This window comes from Acanthopagrus latus, chromosome 7, assembly GCF_904848185.1.
Source record: "Acanthopagrus latus isolate v.2019 chromosome 7, fAcaLat1.1, whole genome shotgun sequence".
Lineage (NCBI taxonomy): Eukaryota > Metazoa > Chordata > Actinopteri > Spariformes > Sparidae > Acanthopagrus > Acanthopagrus latus.
The window spans coordinates 11,787,268-11,807,149 of NC_051045.1; the positions used below are offsets into that span (position 1 = coordinate 11,787,268).

The 19,882-nt window shown below is 44.0% G+C and overlaps 1 protein-coding gene across 5 annotated transcripts in view; it reads left to right on the top strand.

Moving 5' to 3' along the window:
• The first annotated feature begins 582 nt into the window (after positions 1–582).
• znf512b (zinc finger protein 512B) overlaps positions 583–19,882 on the top strand; it is a 30,621-nt gene continuing 11,321 nt past the window's right edge. Inside the window, exons 1-9 of one of the 5 annotated variants that reach the window (XM_037103007.1) lie at positions 583–1,986; positions 3,510–3,656; positions 15,126–15,205; positions 15,362–15,490; positions 15,832–16,007; positions 16,122–16,405; positions 16,510–16,581; positions 17,763–17,897; positions 19,480–19,607. In XM_037103007.1, the coding sequence (XP_036958902.1) occupies positions 3,524–3,656; positions 15,126–15,205; positions 15,362–15,490; positions 15,832–16,007; positions 16,122–16,405; positions 16,510–16,581; positions 17,763–17,897; positions 19,480–19,607 (1,137 nt within the window). In that variant the 5' untranslated portion in view covers positions 583–1,986; positions 3,510–3,523. Of the gene's footprint in view, positions 1,987–3,509; positions 3,657–10,958; positions 11,073–15,125; positions 15,206–15,361; positions 15,491–15,831; positions 16,008–16,121; positions 16,406–16,509; positions 16,582–17,762; positions 17,898–19,479; positions 19,608–19,882 lie in introns of those variants that run through there. The other 4 variants (XM_037103006.1, XM_037103009.1, XM_037103008.1 and 1 more) reach the window with 4 other exon arrangements.

Consider the following 19,882-nt stretch of genomic DNA (forward strand, 5'->3'; position numbering starts at 1 on the left):
TAATTACGAAAATGTATTTAAAGTTACTGACACACTGTGGGCTCACACAACCCCAGTACAATAAATAAGGCTCTGCCGCCCCCCAGAAGTGACACTGGGAATTGTTTTTAAACACACACGCACATTACATCATGGTTTCAGACGATATTTCCCTCTAATAGGGAAATATTAGGTCATGATGACTGGCACCAATCAAACACTAAGAGAGACCCCTCTCTTGTTTTCCTTGCTCAGGCCCGAGTGAGGTGGCAGTGACACCATGAATGATTCATGCAGTGAGCTGTGGCACGGTGAAGACGTGGCTCCACACCATATGTTAAACATTTATTATTAGCCCACTTCAATGCCAGGAGACTGCCTGTCGCAATTAAAAAAAAAATCCACTATTGTGGAGTGTCGTCCTAATTATTAGATGCGTTTTAACACGAATAGGATTGTGTCTCATGCATAAATATTGACCTTGAATTTTGGGGGACTGGGGGGCATAGATCATTATGAAGGTCTGGTTTTATATGGAGGAGGGGGGGTCCTCGCTTCAAACTCACCAGCTTTAGGCAAAATTTGGGACATATTTTATTATTCCAGTGGGTTTTTTATTTGGGAGACATCTACTTGCAGTGACCGGCCTACATTGACAAAGAATAGCCTGCCACTGCCTGGACTATGATCATTTTTTTCCCCCTGACTGATCTGCTACAGGGGGGCTGGAAGCGGACGCACGGGGAGATCATTTAGCAAGCAACTAGATTAAAATACTTGGCGAAGATTCATTTAACGGAATTTAAGCCCTGACCCCTTTTTTCCCTTCTTCTTCTTCTTCTTCGTCAGGGAACGAGCGCCGTTACGTCGCGAGAAGCAGCACGAGTCGGTATCGCGACGGGGTGTTTCTTCTTCTTCTTTTCTTTTTTTTTTTTTTTTATTAAGACAGAAACATTAACGTGCTTCGATATCGACGGCGGCGATAATAATAACGCGAGAGTTCGCAAGTTGCTTTCAAGACTGTAGTTGCAAACTGTCAAAAGGTGGAGTGGGATACGCGCATGACCTAACACACATTACTGTAATACTGTACACGGCCGCCGCCGCCGAGATAATATCCGTATAAAAAAAAGAAAAAAAAAGAAAAAAACACCGAAATAATCCCGAGGTAAGGAGCCGAGGAGTGAACCCACGGCGACCGAGATTTTGGCGTCTTTTTTCGGGCTCGTTTTTTTTCCTTCGCTTCGTCTTCTTTCACTCTCACCAACTGTGTCGCTGCCGTCGAAATTACTGCACTAAACATATTTTTGTGCCTCCCTTTAGCTCCAGCCAGCGCAAGGATCTTTTTTTTTTTTTTTTTTTTTTTTTTTTTACTCCTCCTTCGTAATAAAGTCGCCATTTTGCTTCACTGCCTATATAAACCATCCTGTATTCTAATATTTTTCCCCCTCCGAGGAGTCGCGGACCCTACCAATCTTTCCGGGGCTTATTTTCTAATATTTCTGGAAGCGTTTGACGAGAAGACAAGAGGTTGAAGAAGTGTCCTCGTGGTTTTACATATTAATGCAGGAAAGGAGGAGGAGGAGGAGGGAGGAGGAGGAGGGGGGCAAGGCTGTTGGAAACTGGGAATAAGGTGAAAGTATCCGGGATTTTTCCCCTTTTTTTCATGTACGCACGAGATTTGTCATTTCTCTTCTCCTGCCCGGCTCTGTGTTTTTTTTCTTCCTCTTCCACCTCGTCGTCGTCTGCAGAGAGGGTGGGTGGGTGGAGGGGGGGGAGACGCCGGACGACGGTGACGACCGTCCGCTTCCTTTCAGGCCCCCCAGCCCCTTGTGTGGCCGGTCCTTGACGCACGGCAGGTGTGATTTGCCATGTAACGTAACATTGGTGGAGAAAAACGCCCACTTTTAGGTGCCTGTCTCCTGACCCCCACCTCCTCCTCCCTCCTCACGTGGGTGACCCGGGGCCACCCGGCCCCTGGTGCTGGGTGACTGCCCGACAGTTCAGGTAGGTGTGGCCGACCAGAAGAAAGTGTAGCTGTGTGTTTTCTTCTCTACCACATGAGAGGCAAACTCAGTAACCTTGTTGTAGTTGACACACACACACACGCACACACGCACACTCTCATAGACACACAGAGCATGGCAGTGTGCCACGTGCGGAGCTAAAATACTTATTTCCAGGTTGGAGTTTGTCAGCGGATTGTGTGAGGAGGAGATGTGAGTGGGTGTCACCGGGTTTTGTTGTGTCTAGCTGAATGTATGGTAATGTAGGGCTGTCGTTTAGTAGAATTCTTTTTCTTCTTCCTAAGCTGCAGCGTTTGTTTTGTTTACTGTAGGCATGTAACAGCCCCCCCCCCCCAAAAAAAAAGAGTGCTATATCCTAAGGAATATTACAGTCAAGCTGGAAAATGCACACAGAGGTCAGAGACTGTTACAAGCGTCTCTCTTCAGTGCACACTTCTTCGCCTCTCTCTCTGTCTCTCTCACGTTTGTTTATTTTAAGCCCTGTTCTAAAATGCTCGTGTGTAGATATCTTCACACATTATACAGGAAAAGGAAGGTGTCTGCATGTCTCCGTGTGTGTGTGTGTGTGTGTGATATTTCTGCAGCTTTGCAATCGTGCAGCGAGCTCAACGTGCCTCTTTTTTTTTCTTTTCAAAAGTGAAAAAATCTATCAGCGACCGAAGAACTAAAGAAAAAAAAAAACTTGCAACCACATTATCGCCGTGATGGATGAGCCGTCGGCGCTCAATGTAAAGTGAATAGCATGGCGTGTAAACAGACACTGAGTGACCCCCCGCTGGGTGACCCCTTTGTGTGCTGTTGTAATTCATTAGGAGAGTGACACGAATGTGTGCTAAGAGAAAGCATGTTGGATCCCAATCAGTCCCACTTAGCGTAATTAGCGATTGTCAGCCTTCATCCATTAGACTGTCCCATGCTGGTCTCGGGGAACTTGGGGTTGAGCACGCAGAGCCCTTAAAACTGACAACCAAGGCTTACTATGCCTAATAGTAGCGTGGCGTTTGTAACGGGTCGGCGGCCTGTGCTGTGTAATCGATCTAGCAGTCAACAAACGAGGATCGGCCCTCACGTGAAACTCAGAAAACTTTGTGACCTGATGGAGAGAGGTTTGCTCAAGAAAAAAAGGGAGCTTCGTGTGTCCCCCCCCCCTCCCTCTCTTTGACTCACCTTTTGTTTCATGGCCAGAGCATGGAGTTAGCGTGTAAGTGGGAATATTGATTTTGAAATGAAACATGGAAGGTCACACCCTCATTACCACCAGTGATGATGTGTGCGCTCTCCACTCAGATAACCTTCACTCCGGCAGCACCGATGGCTGTCGCGAAGAACGTGCACCGCGGAATGAGGAGACGGCATTATTACGGGGTATCGATGCGGTGGATGTTGCTAATAATAATGTTTTGACGAGCAACGGAACAGGATTAATGAGCAGCAGGAAGCATCCCGATGTTGCCTCCAGCTATCCACAGTGTTTCTCCTGTGTGTGTCTCTCTGCCCCCTCAGCTGCCGTCGCAGGCATGGAGAGCCCAAGTGGCCCCAGGCTCGGGAAGCTGTCCTCGTCAGGGCTGCCAAGGGGCCGGACCCCCAAGCATGGACATCCTCAGGAGTCTGTCAGAACCGCACCGGGCCCAGAGAACAACAACAGACACAGTAAGTGACGAGTCACCGTTCGTCGTGAAATAGAAACAGCGTGGTGCCCTCGGGGTCTAACTGCTATCACTCTGTTCCACATCATAACAACAGGATAATTAATGCTGCTCCAGTACCATCATCACCCCCCCATCTTATTATTGTATTGTTGACTTAATATTATTTTTTATTTGTTTATAGTCTGGTTAGGTTTAGTCAACAAGACTATCTGGTTTTTGGTTAAGTGAAAGAACCTTCCACAATTACAACTAATGTTAAGGGTAACTTTCCCCATGTATGTACTTTTCTGGCCCTTTCCCCGACTCGCAAAGGTATAACATAACCCTCACCCCCCCCCAAAAAACAACAACTTGTCAGTTCCAGTTAAGGTACCGGAGCGACATCTAACACGTCTTTTGCTTGAGCTAGATTGTCCAATACGATGGCTATTGTTATTGATAAAGTTATCATTGGCTAATGACACCATCAGCATTTAGACTGGTTCACACTATAAACTCAACTATCACTATACAATTGTTTCCAAAGGCAGGCTGGCAGCCCTTATAGACTGATAGATAAACACAAATTTTGTCTCGCTTGTGCATGTTTTTACGTTTTTTTGAGTTGCGCGGCTAGCGGCTTGAGTTGCATAATAAAATGGCTATTGAGTAGAAACACCATCTGCGGTTAGCTTGGTTCCCTGTAAACTTCTGCTATTGGGCACAAAATCTCTGACACAGAAGCTTCGCGGTGGCAGCCTGGCACCATTTCTATCTGTCTCCCTTATAGACTGATGAAGGAATAAACTACATGTTTTGTCCTGTGTCGATGGTAGTTTCTACTATGAGGAAAACAGAAAGTGATCCAGATATCTTTGCCACAGCAGCGCAAACTATAATAGCACTTAAAAAACGCTAACTGGCGGGTGTCTGTTTCCACTTAATTATGACGTTGGAGTTGAAAACACCAACACACCAACATCAGATCGTGGTGCAATGTTCTTTACAAGTTGTTCAAAAATGCGTGAATGAGGAGAGATTTTGTTTGTGTGATCCAGGTCTGCTCATGGACTGCCTCCAGGGGGAATTTTACACGGTGAAGAAGTGTAATGAATGTTGTTTGTATACAACAGGACACGCTAACACATTTATCCCCAAACCCAGTTGACTTTCCAGTGGCTAAACTTTTTGAGATTCTGCACTAGCTGCTCGCAACTTCAGTGTTGCTTTTCAAGGATTTGGTCACCGTACTAAACAAATAACTGTCCCTGCTGCTTTTTTTGAATGGGTTGTGTTTTTACAAAGAATCCGCGGTCCCCCCAGCCTCAATGTAATCCTACCCCTCTCGCCACAGAAGGGCCTGGAAAACGACAACATTTTTCCTCCGCCTGCCTTACAGTGAGGAAACCAAACAAACAAGTAGTGCCAAGCATTGACATGAGTGAAACCCAGAGCCATCTGGATGGAGATGGAAGATTTTGGAAAGAGCCGAGCCGGACTGGGGGAATTATGTTTCAATCCAATAACCAGCACATCATCATGACTTTGTTAATGGAGTACAGCAGAGTTGGAAAACTGAGGCCGGTCTAATATGACCCAGTTGTTTTGGTTGCTACGAAATAGCCTCTCATTCCCAGACACACACACACAGCAACAACGAACAGTGGACTAGGTGCTTCAATTTGTTTTCTCTCCGTGTTAATGTTCAACCCTGTGGGCTGGATTTGCATGTCTGTGTGGGTGCGTGCATTTGTCCGCGTGAGTGTGGCTGCTTCGCTGTGGATAGTAATACAACCGAGAGAGTGTAGGAAAGCATGTAACAGTTCATTCTCACTTAATTGTGAATACATTTCTTAAACCGTCTTAATTTGGTGTCTTTATCCGCCTGATTGTCTGATAGTTAGCAGTGTAGCACGGGCTCACAGTCCCGTCTCCGGCTCCTCATTGTATACAGGCTGCCTGCTGCTTTTGGCTCTAAAGAATTCATTGTAACACAACGCAGTGTTTTTTGAATGACAGCTTTTTTTTCCTTTAGCAGCCTCTCAAGAGTTTTATGTTTTATAGATTTCTTTTATACTTTATGACTCAATAAAGAGGACGTGTTTATAAATCAATCAGCGCAGAGGAGGCAGGGAGGATGGAGGCTGAGGGCTGTGAATTGAGAGAAACAAGCTCGGCTTAGGTTCACTAATGAGAGTACTGCCGATGATTGTGTGTGCGCGCGAGCAGCGTGTATGCGCGTGTGTGCGTCAGTTAATGCTATCACAGATGGCGGTGGCTTGGTCCCGCTCTTTATGGGACTTTTTTTTGTTGGTAACTTTAGACTCGACTTCTGCAGGCTGCCTGTTTCATTTTCATTTTTTCACAGTTGATCTGCCTTGACTTGTGAGGTCTTTTGACAGATATTGTGATCGCTGTACGAGCCAAAACCTTTTGTGGGAATGCTCATTTGTACCCAACAAGAATGTTTCCTTACATTTGGAGAACATGATCCAAAGGCTGGGGCACCTCCGTGGCACTACAGTGCTTCGTTTGTTATAGTATGTTGTGACACATTTTGCCTTTATCATAAAATTGCAGCTCCTCATTACAGATTTGGATATTGCACATGGCCATATTGGGATTAATTTTGCAGCCCTAGACTCTCATTAAAGTAAAGCCTTTCAAAAAATACCAGTACAGTAATTATATCAGTTTTGGGACTGCAAGTCTGTGCTAAAGAGCCTGTGTTTGTTAAGTCTGTTCTGAGGACAGCTTCCAGCACAGTTTGATTGCACAAGATAAAAATCTACATTCCACCACGTTGTAGTCGAAAAAATTGTCCTGTTTGGCTGGAAAGTTGCTCTTATCTGGAACCCTACCAGGGGTTTCCCTCGCCTTTAGAGAGGCTTAGCTGTTATTAGTGGACTGAGTTTTTATGTGATTATGAGGTTTGAAGATTCTCTAAGAACATCCAGCAGCAACCTTGGGGGGGAGAAAAAAAGCAAGGTTTTCGTGGAAAACATGCAGAACCTGGTGCAGCAGACGGGATCGATTTACACATGAAGCAGAGTATAGGGAATGGCTGGGGATTTTTTACATTTTCATTTCAAAAAAGGCACTCAATTACAGTGGCATTTGTATTCCCGTATCCACTCTGCTAAACCTGGAGCATGTTATGATTCACTCAGATGTAGCTGAGGCGAAAGCAGAAAGGTATTCATTCACTGTGATTGGACTTTGTGTTGTTCCTCCAGCAAAACACTTTCTTTATCAAAACGCTTTACCTTTTTTTTTTTAACGACAAAACCGGCCTCCTTATCTCATCACTCACCAGTGACTGGCTCGAGCTTTCTGTCGCTAATTATGAAGAGGGATGCTATGCTACTAATCATAATGAGCCTGGTGCTAGCTTGTCTTTCCCAGGGGGGCTGTGAGCCTCAGTTTTGGGAAACAAAGGCATCAATATCTAAGGCTCCCTGTGGATGTTTTATTTTTTATTTTTTGCAGTGCTCTGTCTATGCACATAGTCCACAATGTGCTCATCATATAACCAGCTACCCCAGCCTGCGCCCTTGTTCCGTGTCCAGGCAAAGTTTAGGCTCTTGCACCTCGTTGAGTTATCCAACCTCATGTTGATCGGTAAACGTCCTTGTCGGAAACTTTGCATGATGTAACAATGAAGAAATCCTGTCTGGCCGGGCGGGTTATTTTTTTGTACTCGTGGTTTCCTGAAATCCCTCCATGCTTTTTTACACATGGAAACAAAAGGCTGCAAATGGGGTTTGTGTGCTTTCCTAGAGCGGTGTGGTTGAGCTGTCACCTTGCCACACCAGACAACTTTGCAGCAACGGATGTGGTCCTTGAGGGTGACTTGCTCTCGCTCTCTTTCGCTCTGTCATTCTTTTCCTTGCTCTCGCATTTTTTTCACATTAACATCTTATTAGAGCCCACTACTTTTGTCATTTTCTGCTTCTCCAGCAGCGAGTCGAGCTGTTTAACAACCTAAAGTGAAAGTGTTTGGACAGAGCTAATGCTGCCCTGCCAAATGCTTTAGGCAAGCCCTTTATGCAAACATTAATGCAAGCATAAATGAGTCTAGGCTCGCGAGTGTGTGTGTGTGTGTGTGTGTGTGTGTGTGTGTGTGTGTGTGTGTGTGTGTGTGTGTGTGTGTGTGAGGGTTTGACCATCCTCTGGCTTTGTTGGAGAGTGGTGCAGTACTCTACCTGATCTCAGGACACAGTCTTTCCATTGAGTGTACTATGTGCAGTGTGCTGTCTCTATAACTATGGGTCGGGGGGCATAGGTTCATATGATTGTAGCTGTGCACGAATGTGAAATCTTTTGTTTGTGTTTGCATGTCTGTGTGTGTGTGTGTGTGTGTGTGTGTGTGTGTGTGTGTGTGTGTGTGTGTGTTTGTGCACGCGCACTCTGGCATGTGTGCTCTGAAAAATGACAGTCCACCACTCTGACTGCAGGACCTTCATTTCAGCCCGCAGACGCCATCTGCTGACCCTGCATATTTGCCTCAGCGGCAATCTCGCGCTCTTCTCCCTCCAACTATTGCTTTCTCGCGCTTCCTCCCGCTCGTTTGTTGTCCCGTTCTGCACACATAACCGTCGCTCCTCTCCATTTCATCCTCTTATTATGTCATGTCTCTCTTATTAGGCAGCATTATCAGCCGCAGTGATTCACCGGGGCCTCCATCCGCACCATCCCCGCCACCTTCTATCCAGTCTTTGCAACCCTCTTCTTCACCCTGCTCTCACCCACTTCCCATCCTCACTCTCCTCACGTCTCGTATTTCTTATTTTTCATAGTCCTCGTCTGCTGATGCCTTGAGTCTCCCAATACCAAAAGATGGAATCGATAAAGAGCTATAGATCGGAGAATGTTTGTTTTGGGATGCGATTCAATTCTGGTGCTTTTTCTCAGCCTGACGCTGCATCTTGTTTTGAGGAGAGTCCTTCGTCATTTTTGTCACACCTTTATTTGGCAGGCTTGAGGATGGCAGATGAGAAGGAGTACAGGGAAATGGGAGAGGAGAGAGATTGAGTTGGTGAGTCACTGTCCATAAGGAGGCCACTGCAAACAGTCTGGAGCAGGCATTGTCTGTCTGGCTCGCTTATACTGTATGTGCTGTTGCATAAACATAGGCCCTTTTTGTCATGGCTGCTGGTATACGCACAATGTGTGCACTGCAACATGCCTCAGTACATACACGCAAAATTCCGCCATGATATATGTTTTTTTTTCTGTTCAGTCAGTCTTATATTTAAAATGCATCTACCCCACTGGGAATTCACTGACCACATACCACATGTGGCCAGTCATCCAAAGCTGTTGTGATTGGATGTCACTAAACACACTATTGGCCCCGAGCCAAATGGGCATCAGGTGATAGATTAGGTTTCCAATAATATGAAGCATGCAGCTGATGTGGAAGGCTGTAAAAATCAATGCAGGTCTGAAGAGGCTGTCAAGGTGCTCTGAGTCACCAGAATATGTAGCTGGATTCTCAAGCCAGGGCTCATTTCTTTCATTTGGCTGCTGTAAGTGTGCTTAAGTGGCGCTAGTAAACTGATAGTCTACCACTGGTCTGTGTGGTTCAGCGTTGTCATGATTCTGGGATTTTAAACCTCAATGCCATAATTTGAAAATATCTGATATTAGATACAACAGGGAAAAATCGACACAACATCGAGGAAATTAAACAGAAAGATAGATATAACAGGGCCTGTGCGCACACACAGTACAATCCAAGTCAGATTACTGCCGGAGGAGGCGGGCCTGTTTGGTAGGGCTGCATGATATTGGTAAAGACTGGCGATGTGACGAAATGTGATGTTTTGGTTTCCTGGGATTTATGCAGTGCTATTAAAAAATACATGAATATCCTCCAGATGACTTGAATAACTATATGTCCAGTGGCATGCAGAGCCTGTACGATATCTGTTGCATATTGTTGATCCTGCTCTGTTGATCCTCCTGAGGGTTCTTTCTGTGTTCTCTCTGCTGAACTGGTTTTGGGGAGTTTTTCCTCATCACAATGACAGGACTCCACAGACAAATGAAGCAGATTTGTGATTGTGATATTGGGCTGTAAAAATAAAATACAATTTGGTACTTTTCAGTGACCATTAACATTTTATCATTGAGCAGCATGTAAAATTTTATTGTTCAATAGATTATAGCCGTTATTTTTAGTCTGGGCAGCAAATCAACCAGCAGCTTGTGTACTGTATACAATTAGCTGGTGCTAATTGTGTGCCCTCTCTGTGCTCCGAGAAAAAAAATCTGAGACAAATGAGAGGAAAAAGCATAGGTCGAGAACTTACACCAGCAGTCAGCCTGCCAGCTGCTCAAATACACTGACACACATACCCAGCCGGCTGAGACTAAAGAAGCATCTCTGATATTTTGATCCTTTTGGTAATCAAAAAAAAAAAAAAAAAAAAAAAAACGGTTAACAGTTCTTAAATGATGTTAGCACCTTTGTAGTAATTTTAAAAAAAAAATACCATAATGTTGTTTGACCACAAAAAGGGATGATTAAATGTGATTTCAATTTGACTGAAAACAAAGAAATAATCAACATACTGGAAAATGTGTTGTCCATGGCTGCAACTATCAGTTTCATTGTCAATTAATCAGTTTGATCTTTTTCTTTATTCACTGATTAGTTGTTTGCTCTGTAAAATGTCAGAAAACCCAAGATGAAGTCCTCAAATGTCACACTCCACAATCCCAGGATATTAAGTTTTCAGTCACGGACGACTAATGAAACCAGAAAATCTTCACATTTTATTTTTTCCCCTTTTTTTCCTTATTTTAAATCAAGTAAATGAATAATAGATAATCATGATAGTTTTAGATTAATATAACACAACTAATTGATTAATTGTTGCACTTGTTGTTAATATTGAGCCCCAAAGTGCCACTGGCCAACTCACAGAACCAGTAAAGATCATCGAAAGTAGCGTGATGCAAGTAGCTCATTTCACTCTGTATGATACCGTATAATCCCAGCAGATGACGGTGTTCATTGATTTGTCTTCGGTAGCAGAGTGATTTCATTTTACTGCTGGAGATAGGGAAAAAGGTAGTTTGTACTTTGCAGTTTTTTCAAGAAAAACATGTTTGTTTGAATGTGTCAATAAGTATCTGTGTCAGAAATAACAACAGATGCACAGTTATGCATAATTCGAGTGAGAGAGAGGGCAGGAAGAGAGAGAGCGAGGGAGAGAGAGAGAGAGAGAGAGAGAAAGGGAAAAAAAAAACAAAGACAGAGGGTGAGAGCCCCACTCACTGAGAGAGTCTGGTTTTCTTTCAGTTAGTCAGTGTCTGGGTAGCAAGACTGTTCTGGTGCTGCTCCACCTCTCTTCTCCTTCTTCTTCTTACTCACTGTCTGGAATCAGGCCTGACTGGGAGGGACGTATGGGGACGTCTCCAAAAAGAGGTGCGTATAAGATGGAAAGATTTTCTGCTGTGTGTGTGTATGTGTGTGTGTAGAGAGAGACAGAGAGAGAGAGAGAGAGAGAGCAAAAGAAGGGAGGGAATTAGAGTGAGGGATGAAATGTAGCGTAGGAAAATAGGAAGAGGTGAAAGTGAAAATGGAAGCAAGAGAAGCAAGAGACAGAGACGACATAACAGGTCCAACCAAGGATAGCTTTGCACATGCAGGAGACGAGGAAACTTTGTTGTGTTTACCCTGCAGTGTTTCCAGGTGTATCAGTGTCTCCATCTACTGTCTGTTGAGATTGAGGAAGTAGTGATAGTGACTCCTCTGTCCATGCAGTCGTGTCAGTGCTGTTTGTTTTTTTTGTTTTTTGTTTTGGTGTGCGTTGTCTTTCTGAGCTACAGTACATCTAAACCCCGCTGTGGCCGACACAGACAAAGGCTCCTGTGTGAGTGTTTGTCGAGGAAAACAAATGACTGTTCTGTGCGCGTGCTACTGCGTGTGTGTGTATGTGTCCGTGGGTAATGTGTGCACCCTTGCACTCGGGGAGCAGTTGCAGGCGTAGCTAGGAGAACTCAGAGGTTATTTGAGATCATTAGGCAGCTGCCTGCACTCCTGGGTCCTGACTCCTCTCTTCTTCTCTCTCCTCTTGTCTTCTCCTCTGTGAGGATTAAGCAGTGTGGAGCAACAGTTGCAGACAGCTGGGAGCGAGTCATGCTCTGACATTAGTCGAACAGCTGTTTTATCCCCGCGGCCTGTGCCTGAGAACCGGGGGTTTAGATTTGACACAATGGGCCCGCTTTGTTTCGTACAAAGACAATGGTTGTGATTGCTGGAACGTCGGAGTGGCGGAGGGTGCTACCCGTTCTCAGAGACAGGCAAAGCAAAGTGTAAGAAACTTAACACGTTTTCTTGTGTTTGCATAGTTCACCCCGGGAAATACAAGTCTCCCGCTTTGTAATTTCATTTTTCACTGCGCGTTTGCACCTGCACTGCCTCGGCTCACACGTGCACACCAGCCTATTTACATCATAGCCTTCTACGTGAGGTCCTAATTGTTCTGCTCGCTGAAAAGAGGCCTCTGATAGTGGTAACTAAAGCAAGTGGATCTTATTCCCATAGCAACAAGAACATATCTTTCCCCAAGAGCAGAATTCATTAATTATGCCTTTCTTTTACAAGACCTTTATTTTCTAAGACAGGAATTAGAATGCATGCTCAATTTCCTCCTCAGCACAAGAGCTGCACCGCCGACTGCATCACCTCTCCAGCTGCTACCCAGACAGCTAATAGAGAAATGCGCCGTCGCCCGGAGAATATTAATACACTCATATCTATGCACACACATCACACCCGCACACACTGGTAATGGTTTTGTGTACTTTCTTGTGTGTATTGGTGTGCGCTTTTTATGCGTGTGTTTACACCTTGTGTCATGAACTATTCCCAAACACAGCCAGCAATGCCGCGCTGCTCCTTATTCGATTTTACTCAGCCTCGCCGTATTTTTTTCTTTTCCACCTTATTATTGCCAGTCTGAGGTAAAAGATTACATATAATCCGTCAGCCTGTGTTTGTGTCTCCGCTTGAGTGAGAAACAAAAACAAGACGAATGAGGTAAAAAGGGAACGTTTTTACTGTGTAGTAAAACCTCACGTCACGTCGGGTTAGGGTTAGAGTGTCTTTTTGTGCACGTTAGCAGTGCTGACACATGGGGATGGTTGTTTCAGTTTTAAGGCTTCCCTTTTGCCACCATGACCTGTTTTCATATGAGCAGCGATGGCAGGAAGTCAATTCATTTATTTGATGAAAAATCCTCCAACCATTCTGATAATCCTGGAAGGCACACAGAGTGCTCTGATCCAGTTTGGGCCCCGCCACAAATGGGCATGCGCGCCTCCTGTTGCCGCTCGCAAGAAGAAGAAAGCAGTAAACATCCTCATCGCTGGAAAGTTGGCACTTTAATTGCTTCGTATCAAATCCAATGTGATGCACAGCAAAGCCAGCACAACAAAATGATGCGTCCCTCTCCAAACACTCGACACGCTGAACTGCAGGTACCGTGTGAGCAATACAAATAATGATAAGTGATTTTCCCCTCCAAATCATCCTCTCTTAGGCAGAGATAATGTCATGTACCTAAGTGTGGAGGAGTCGAAAAGACTCAAAAGAAAGCCTGTGCAAGAACACTGCTGCATTCCACTCCACAACAAAGGATTATCATCTCTACTTCGAGTAGTCTCCCTTTGACGCTCTCTAGATCTGATATGACTGAATAGGCTCTACAGAAGCAGTGCTCGCCTTGTCTCTGCTGCGACTATCTGGTCCTGGCAGATCAATGCAGAGGAGATGAGAGCACATGTAAAGATATATCATTCTGAGGGTGGAGAATACAGCCTCAGCTCCTACCTGCAGCACTGTCATTCAGTATTCTGCTTGGTCAGACGAAGAAGTCATCTGCCACTGCAATTCTCTCCCCCTCTCTCTCTTCCCTTCCCTTCACTTCCTATCCTCCCCTCCCCTCCACATGCACACACTCATCTCCCCCCCCCCCCCATCTTCCCTCCCATTCTCAAGTGGGACTGTATAGAGGAGTGCAGGGCTTATAGTGCAGAGGTCTAATTGTAGCAGAGAAGAGAGCAGTAATGAGCCGGCGCACCGCCTGAAGTTCACATGGAGAAAGAGGAGGGAGGGGGAGGGGAGGGGAGGGTAAAAGAAGGGAAAGTGAGAAAGCCACACACGGGGTGAGAAAAAGCGGAGAGATGGAGGGAGGGAGGGAGGGAGGGAGGAAGCAGAGAGAGAGAGCTGAGGCAGTCGGTCTGCTGGGTGCTGTGTCAGTGGTTCACACAGGCGCTAGCATTTTATAGCTGATCTGTTTGGCTCAACTGAAGGCCTTCACTGCCCTCTTTCTCTCTCTCTCTCTCTCTCTCTCTCTCACACACACACACACACACACACACACACACACACACACACACACACACACACACACACACTTGTGTTCAGTTCAGAGATGTTACATTGATTTACACAATTCCTAGGGATTGACTAACCCTAACTTTAATGTCTACTTAACTAACCTTAACCCTTCTGACTCAACTTAAACCAAGTCTAGAATAGAACAGTTTTGTGTTTTGTCTGCAAAAGGAAGTTTTAGGCCCCAAAACATGATTTATACATCCTAAAGCTTGCCCACTACCTGTGTATAGAGTATTTGTTTTGGTTGTATGTGTTTATGTCCATATTTGGTGTCAAGCATTGTCAAGGTTTTAGAGGGTTATTCATGTTGGTTACTTGTGGAGCTTTGTGAAATATCTTGAATATAACTAGAAGTGCTAAGCCTAAGGCAAAGTTTCCCCACTTGGGATCAAGAACATGGCACACTGAAGCTTTTGTGATTCTAGATCGTAACGTTGGCCATTGTAATTAGAGCTTCACAATTAATTGCATCCAAATATATCCAAATTGGAGGAGCTGCAATTTTTTCATTAAAGTAAAATGTGCCATAATAGCATTGTTATAGATCCCACTGAACTTCTTCCAAGAGCAACCCTATGATCGGTTGGCTTTGTTGGTAGTGTTCTCGATGCTTAACTCAAACTGTTAACTCACACAGCAACTCTAGTACTGTCTGTTATCTGCTGTTTTTGAGCTATAATTTTGCAGGTAAACACACCGACCTCTTGAGTCAAGCACTTTGAGTCAGCTTCTTGTGAGAAGAAAATGCTATCATGAATAAAGCATTGTGGTGCTACAGAGATGCACCGACCTATGATCACAGTCTTTTATAAAGGGACAAGCTTGTTCTGTTCAGACCACTGCAAAAAACACACAATTTCAATACATTTTTCAGTGAAAATGTGGTGCAAAAAAGGACTCTTTCCAGCAAAATCCTGACTCTTACAGCATTTGTCATATCTGTCCAAATAATCACAATATGATATTCTTTCCAATTACTTTCTGTCCTGCTTGTAATTAAAGTGTTCCATTCAGTGAATGTAAAGCCCTGGCGGTATCTGCACTAACATATGGCTTTGCCTCTCATTTTACCAGGTCCGGTATGTGATGAGCCAGCAGAGGGGAAGAGGAAAGGTCGTCCCAAAGCAGAAGTGCAGGAACTAAGAAGCATCCCTGTGAGTATCTCTTTGAACTGACTGGGTGTTTGAAGTGGGCTTCATTTTCCTCCTGCTCAGAGTAGGCAGCTCCCCATGATTATGCACAATATACAAAGCACAGTATAGCAATAATCTTTGCCTGTATTGAACTCTCTCTTCCTGACCCCTGAGCAGGCCCATATGATAGTACAATGGAAGGAAGAGTTTAAGCGTCGCACCAGGGTTAAGTGTCCGTGTTCAGGCTGCTGGTTAGAGTTTCCCAGCATCTATGGCCTCAAGTACCACTATCAACGTTGCCAGGGGGTGAGTCACTTACCTCTGTTATTTCCCGCTATGCGGCTATTTCCAATTCATGATTCAGTATAGACTTCATCACAATAAAGCTATTGGAGAAAAGCACCAAAAGAGGGGCAATTGCAGTTGGTGATGAATTAGCTGTAAAGTTAAATCCGAGTTTAAAACCTCCAGGGACTTTATAACGCTCACACCCCAAATATTAAGTGATAATTACATGAGCTGTTGTTTCAGGAACCTCTGATTAGTCAGCTGAAGTCTTCCAGTAAAAGCTGCCCAGTGTCATTTTGTTGTGCCTAGGGAGGGAGCTCAGTTTAAATCCCCTCTCCTCATGTCTGTGTTTGCTTCAGGCCCCCATAGCTGAAAAGCTGAGTCACGGCTGCCCCTACTGCGAGGCAGTGTTTGCCACAAAGGTGCGCCTGCAGAAGCACAAGCTCTGGAACCACCCAGACAGGGTCAGTGTGGAGCCCAAGGACGAGCAGTCTAAGCTTCAAAAGAGCCCCATCAAGTTCAACACCAAGAAAAGGTGACTGGGATTTAGAGCTCAAATTCCCACCCACACTGAGCCACACAAGCGTGTTCATAACGTCACAATGCTGACTGCCCCGAAATATTGTCCTCCCTCGCTCTGTGATTTCAGGCCCATGGAGAACAGTTCTCCCTCTCCGGTGTTCTTCAAAGTGAAAAAGACCCACGAGGTGTCCACGCCCTCTCAGAATGGGGAGCTGGCCCACCAGAGGAGTGAGAGGAAACAGCACAGCCACAGCCAGCCTTCACAGCAGATTCACCAGTCGCAGCCGGTCCAGTCTCAGTCCCAGCAGTCGCAGTCCCACAGCACGTCGTCAGATGCGGGCGGCAGCGAGAGCGAGGGGGGCAGCCTTCCCCCTCCATACCCTGACGAAGACCCGGAGCGAATGAGGCACAGTAAGATTACAGTTTACTACTCTTTGTGTCGCAGCTCTCATGTCCTCGTTAAACGCTTGTATGTGTTTGACCCGTCCTTGCTCCGTGTTTTTCTCTTGAGCTAGGACGGAAGCAGAAAACGCCTAAGAAATTCACGGGAGAGCAGCCCTCTATATCTGGAACATTTGGACTGAAAGGTAAAAACTGTGTAAAGCTTTAGTATTTAATGACCCGAGAATGAAAATCTTTTTCAGAATTAATTGTCCACCTTATTGCACACAATGGGCTTTCCTCGCCTTCCTGTTGCTCTTTCAGTCTGTGTCTGCTCTTTTGCAAAATGTTTTAAAATATTGTCCAAAAAACGCACGTCATGTTTGTAATTTCTCACCCCAATTCTGTTATCACAACAGTTTTGACAACAGTAAAAACAAGCCCACAAATTGGGCCACCGAATATACCTGGGGGTGTGGGAAACACTGAAACATTTTCTACACATTACCACAACAATCAAACAACTATGTGGCGGGTAGAAGTAGAGTTTGTTACTACGTACCAGCTGATTCATCATTGTTTACTGACAATACAGCAAGTCACAGGATCCATATCATAATTTACTGAATAATGAAATACAATGGGAGGACATATGTACCACTGATTGAAGATAGTTACGAGAATTGTGGGTTTGCGAGCCTCATTCAGAGGAACTTCAACTAGATTGACTGCTCGAGTGATTGTGAACGCTCCCCACTGCTGCTGATCAATGGTACTGGTCGTTTAACAGTGCTAATGTGGCAACTGCAGAGGTGTTTCATATCCGGCTAAATGAATCAGCGACTCACACACACCAAGCACACGTCGCACTCGCACAGTCACACAGTCACACAGAGCCTTTCCTGTATCTGTCTCTCTCTCTCTCTCTCTCTCTCTCTCTCTCTCTCTCTCTCTGTGTGTCTCTCTCTCTCACTCTCTCTCTCTCTTTCTGTCTCATTCATATGAAAATGCTCAGTGACTCATATAGCCTACACAGGGCTGCAAACTACTTATCAAACACTTCATCCACAGATTGCAGGATTCGCTGCTCTCTCTTGCTCTTCAGTCTGCCTGTCACCGATTCAGTCCAACTTAAACAACCTCCTTGTCTCGTTTCTCTCTCTCTCTCTCTCTCTCTCTCTCTCTCTCTCTCTCTCTCTCTCTCTCTCTCTCTCTCTGTTTTCTATTTTTTATCACCCAGTATCAACTTTCCTTTATTTAGTACTTCTCTTGTACAGCATTGTCCTCCATCTATCCTCCATGCCCGTATCTCTCACTTTACTGTGAATACTTTCAATGAGAGTATTAATTATACTACCATGACTATGTTTCCGTGTGTTTGTTGTAGGTATGACTAAGGTGGAGGAGAAGCTGAAGGCAGGCCGCGCGAAGAGACCGGAGGGGAGCGCGTTTAGCGAGGAGCCCCAGAGAAGACCTACGCCGAGTCAGTCGTCGAAGAAAGACCCAGCCACAACGAGCTCTGGTGAACATCTTCTCAGTATTTTAATAAGTCAGTTTGTTCATAACAATTTAGGACGTGACCCAGTTTTGAAGTCAACAAAGGCTCAAACAATATTACCTTATATAACTTTTCTTAGGTCTAAATAGGGCTGTAAAAGGGTTGATACATTTCCAATTAAAATTCTTGGTAATCTTCTGGATGGTTTCCAATAATTTCAGTATTAACATTGTGCCATTTAACAGCAAATATATTTATTAATTGTGGGGGGGCGGAATACACATAAAAAGGCAAGACTTTGGTCAAAAGTATGCTTCACTGAATTTTAAAAGTACTCTTTCATCACACATACAGATATTTTTTCACTACCCGTTCAAGAGGAAGTCAGTAAAATTACAACCCTCTGCATGCACAGTGCATTCTCCCATCAAGTGTGCATCCACCACTACTGCCAACACTTTTGCACAGTCTGAGCCAAGAACTACAGGCTTCCAATCACTTGATTATATTACTGGAGTGAGCTGCATTTAATTAAAGTTGAACTCAACTGAATTGTTGATTATTTTATTTTTTTATAACAATGGATTATAAACAGTTCTGCTTATAATGTGGTAAAAAGTCTTTTTTTTCTCTCTCTTATGACAGAGTCTTATTTTATTCCTGTTATTTTCTACACATTTCCATAAATTCCTGATAATTCCACTTTGAATATTCCTGGAATTTTTCAACTCTTGGCCGGAAAATAAGACACATTATAACTATTACAAAATAGTGATTCAGGGCTACAGCTAGTGATTATTTTAATCATTGATTGTGTCAGTTATTCTGTCCATTTAATGTAAAAAATGTCAGAGAATTATGAAAAATTCCCCTCACAGTTTCCCAGAAGGGAATGTGAAGCCTTCAGGTTGTTGTTGTTCAGTCAATAACAATATAAAACAGATAATAGCACCAAATACTCTTTGGGACTAATGAATGTTTGCTGATTTAAATAACTTAATTATGAACTGATCATCAAAATTGTTGCTGATATTTTCCTATCAGCTGATTGGTTAATTGACTAACCGACACAGCTCTACTGTAATATCTGGCAGGGAATCAATCAGAGATTATTTACATCAGCGACTCACTAACTGCACAACACTCGCATAAAATTAAGAGGTAAAAGAAGGAAACAGGAATCATGTACAAAACCATGCCAGCAGGGTTGGATAGTAATATATTATAGAACAGTTGGTTTTAAGGATCCAGATGACAAAAAAAATAAAGAAGTATGATCAGCCCAAAATATCTTTAAAAATATGCGTATTACCTTTTTTTTAATAGAGGTAAATATTTTTAAATTTTTAAAGAGAAAAATGATATTTGTGGTACTCGCTGCATACATTTTTTTAGTTTAAAGTGTAACATTTTCAATATTTAATTTTAAGGAATCTAAAGGTATTCAGATCAGATTACAATTACAAGAAAAATGTTACTTAAATGCACCATGTCATTTCTATTCATCAACTGACTGTTTTTCAAAGTTATCTGACCCAACAAAAAAGCACCCCAGTAATGTTCGATTGGCTAACTGAGAGTAACACCGCTTTTGCATGTTTCTAAGGTGCTGTTCCTGACACTCAATGGCAGCGAGCGATCTCAGAGCGAGGTGAAGTGGTGTGTCCAACCTGCTCCATCGTCACCCGGAAAACAATCCACGGCCTCAAGAAACACATGGAGATTTGCCAGAAGGTCAGTAGGCAATAACGCTGTCCATCAAACTGGGAGTGAGTGAGTGTGCTGTCTAGCAGAGCTCTCTGTGAAACCATCATGTAATATCAGTTTACATACTGACAAAACTTTTGTGAGCCAGAAGTGCTTTTTTTCCTGATTATAAAATAAAGCTTTCTCAACCGATAGGATAGTTTACGCTAGAGATTATAACTTTGACTGCAGTGTTATTAGATACCTGTCCCCGAGGACCCTATTGTGCAGAGTCAAGGGAGCCTTTACTGTAATCATATTGA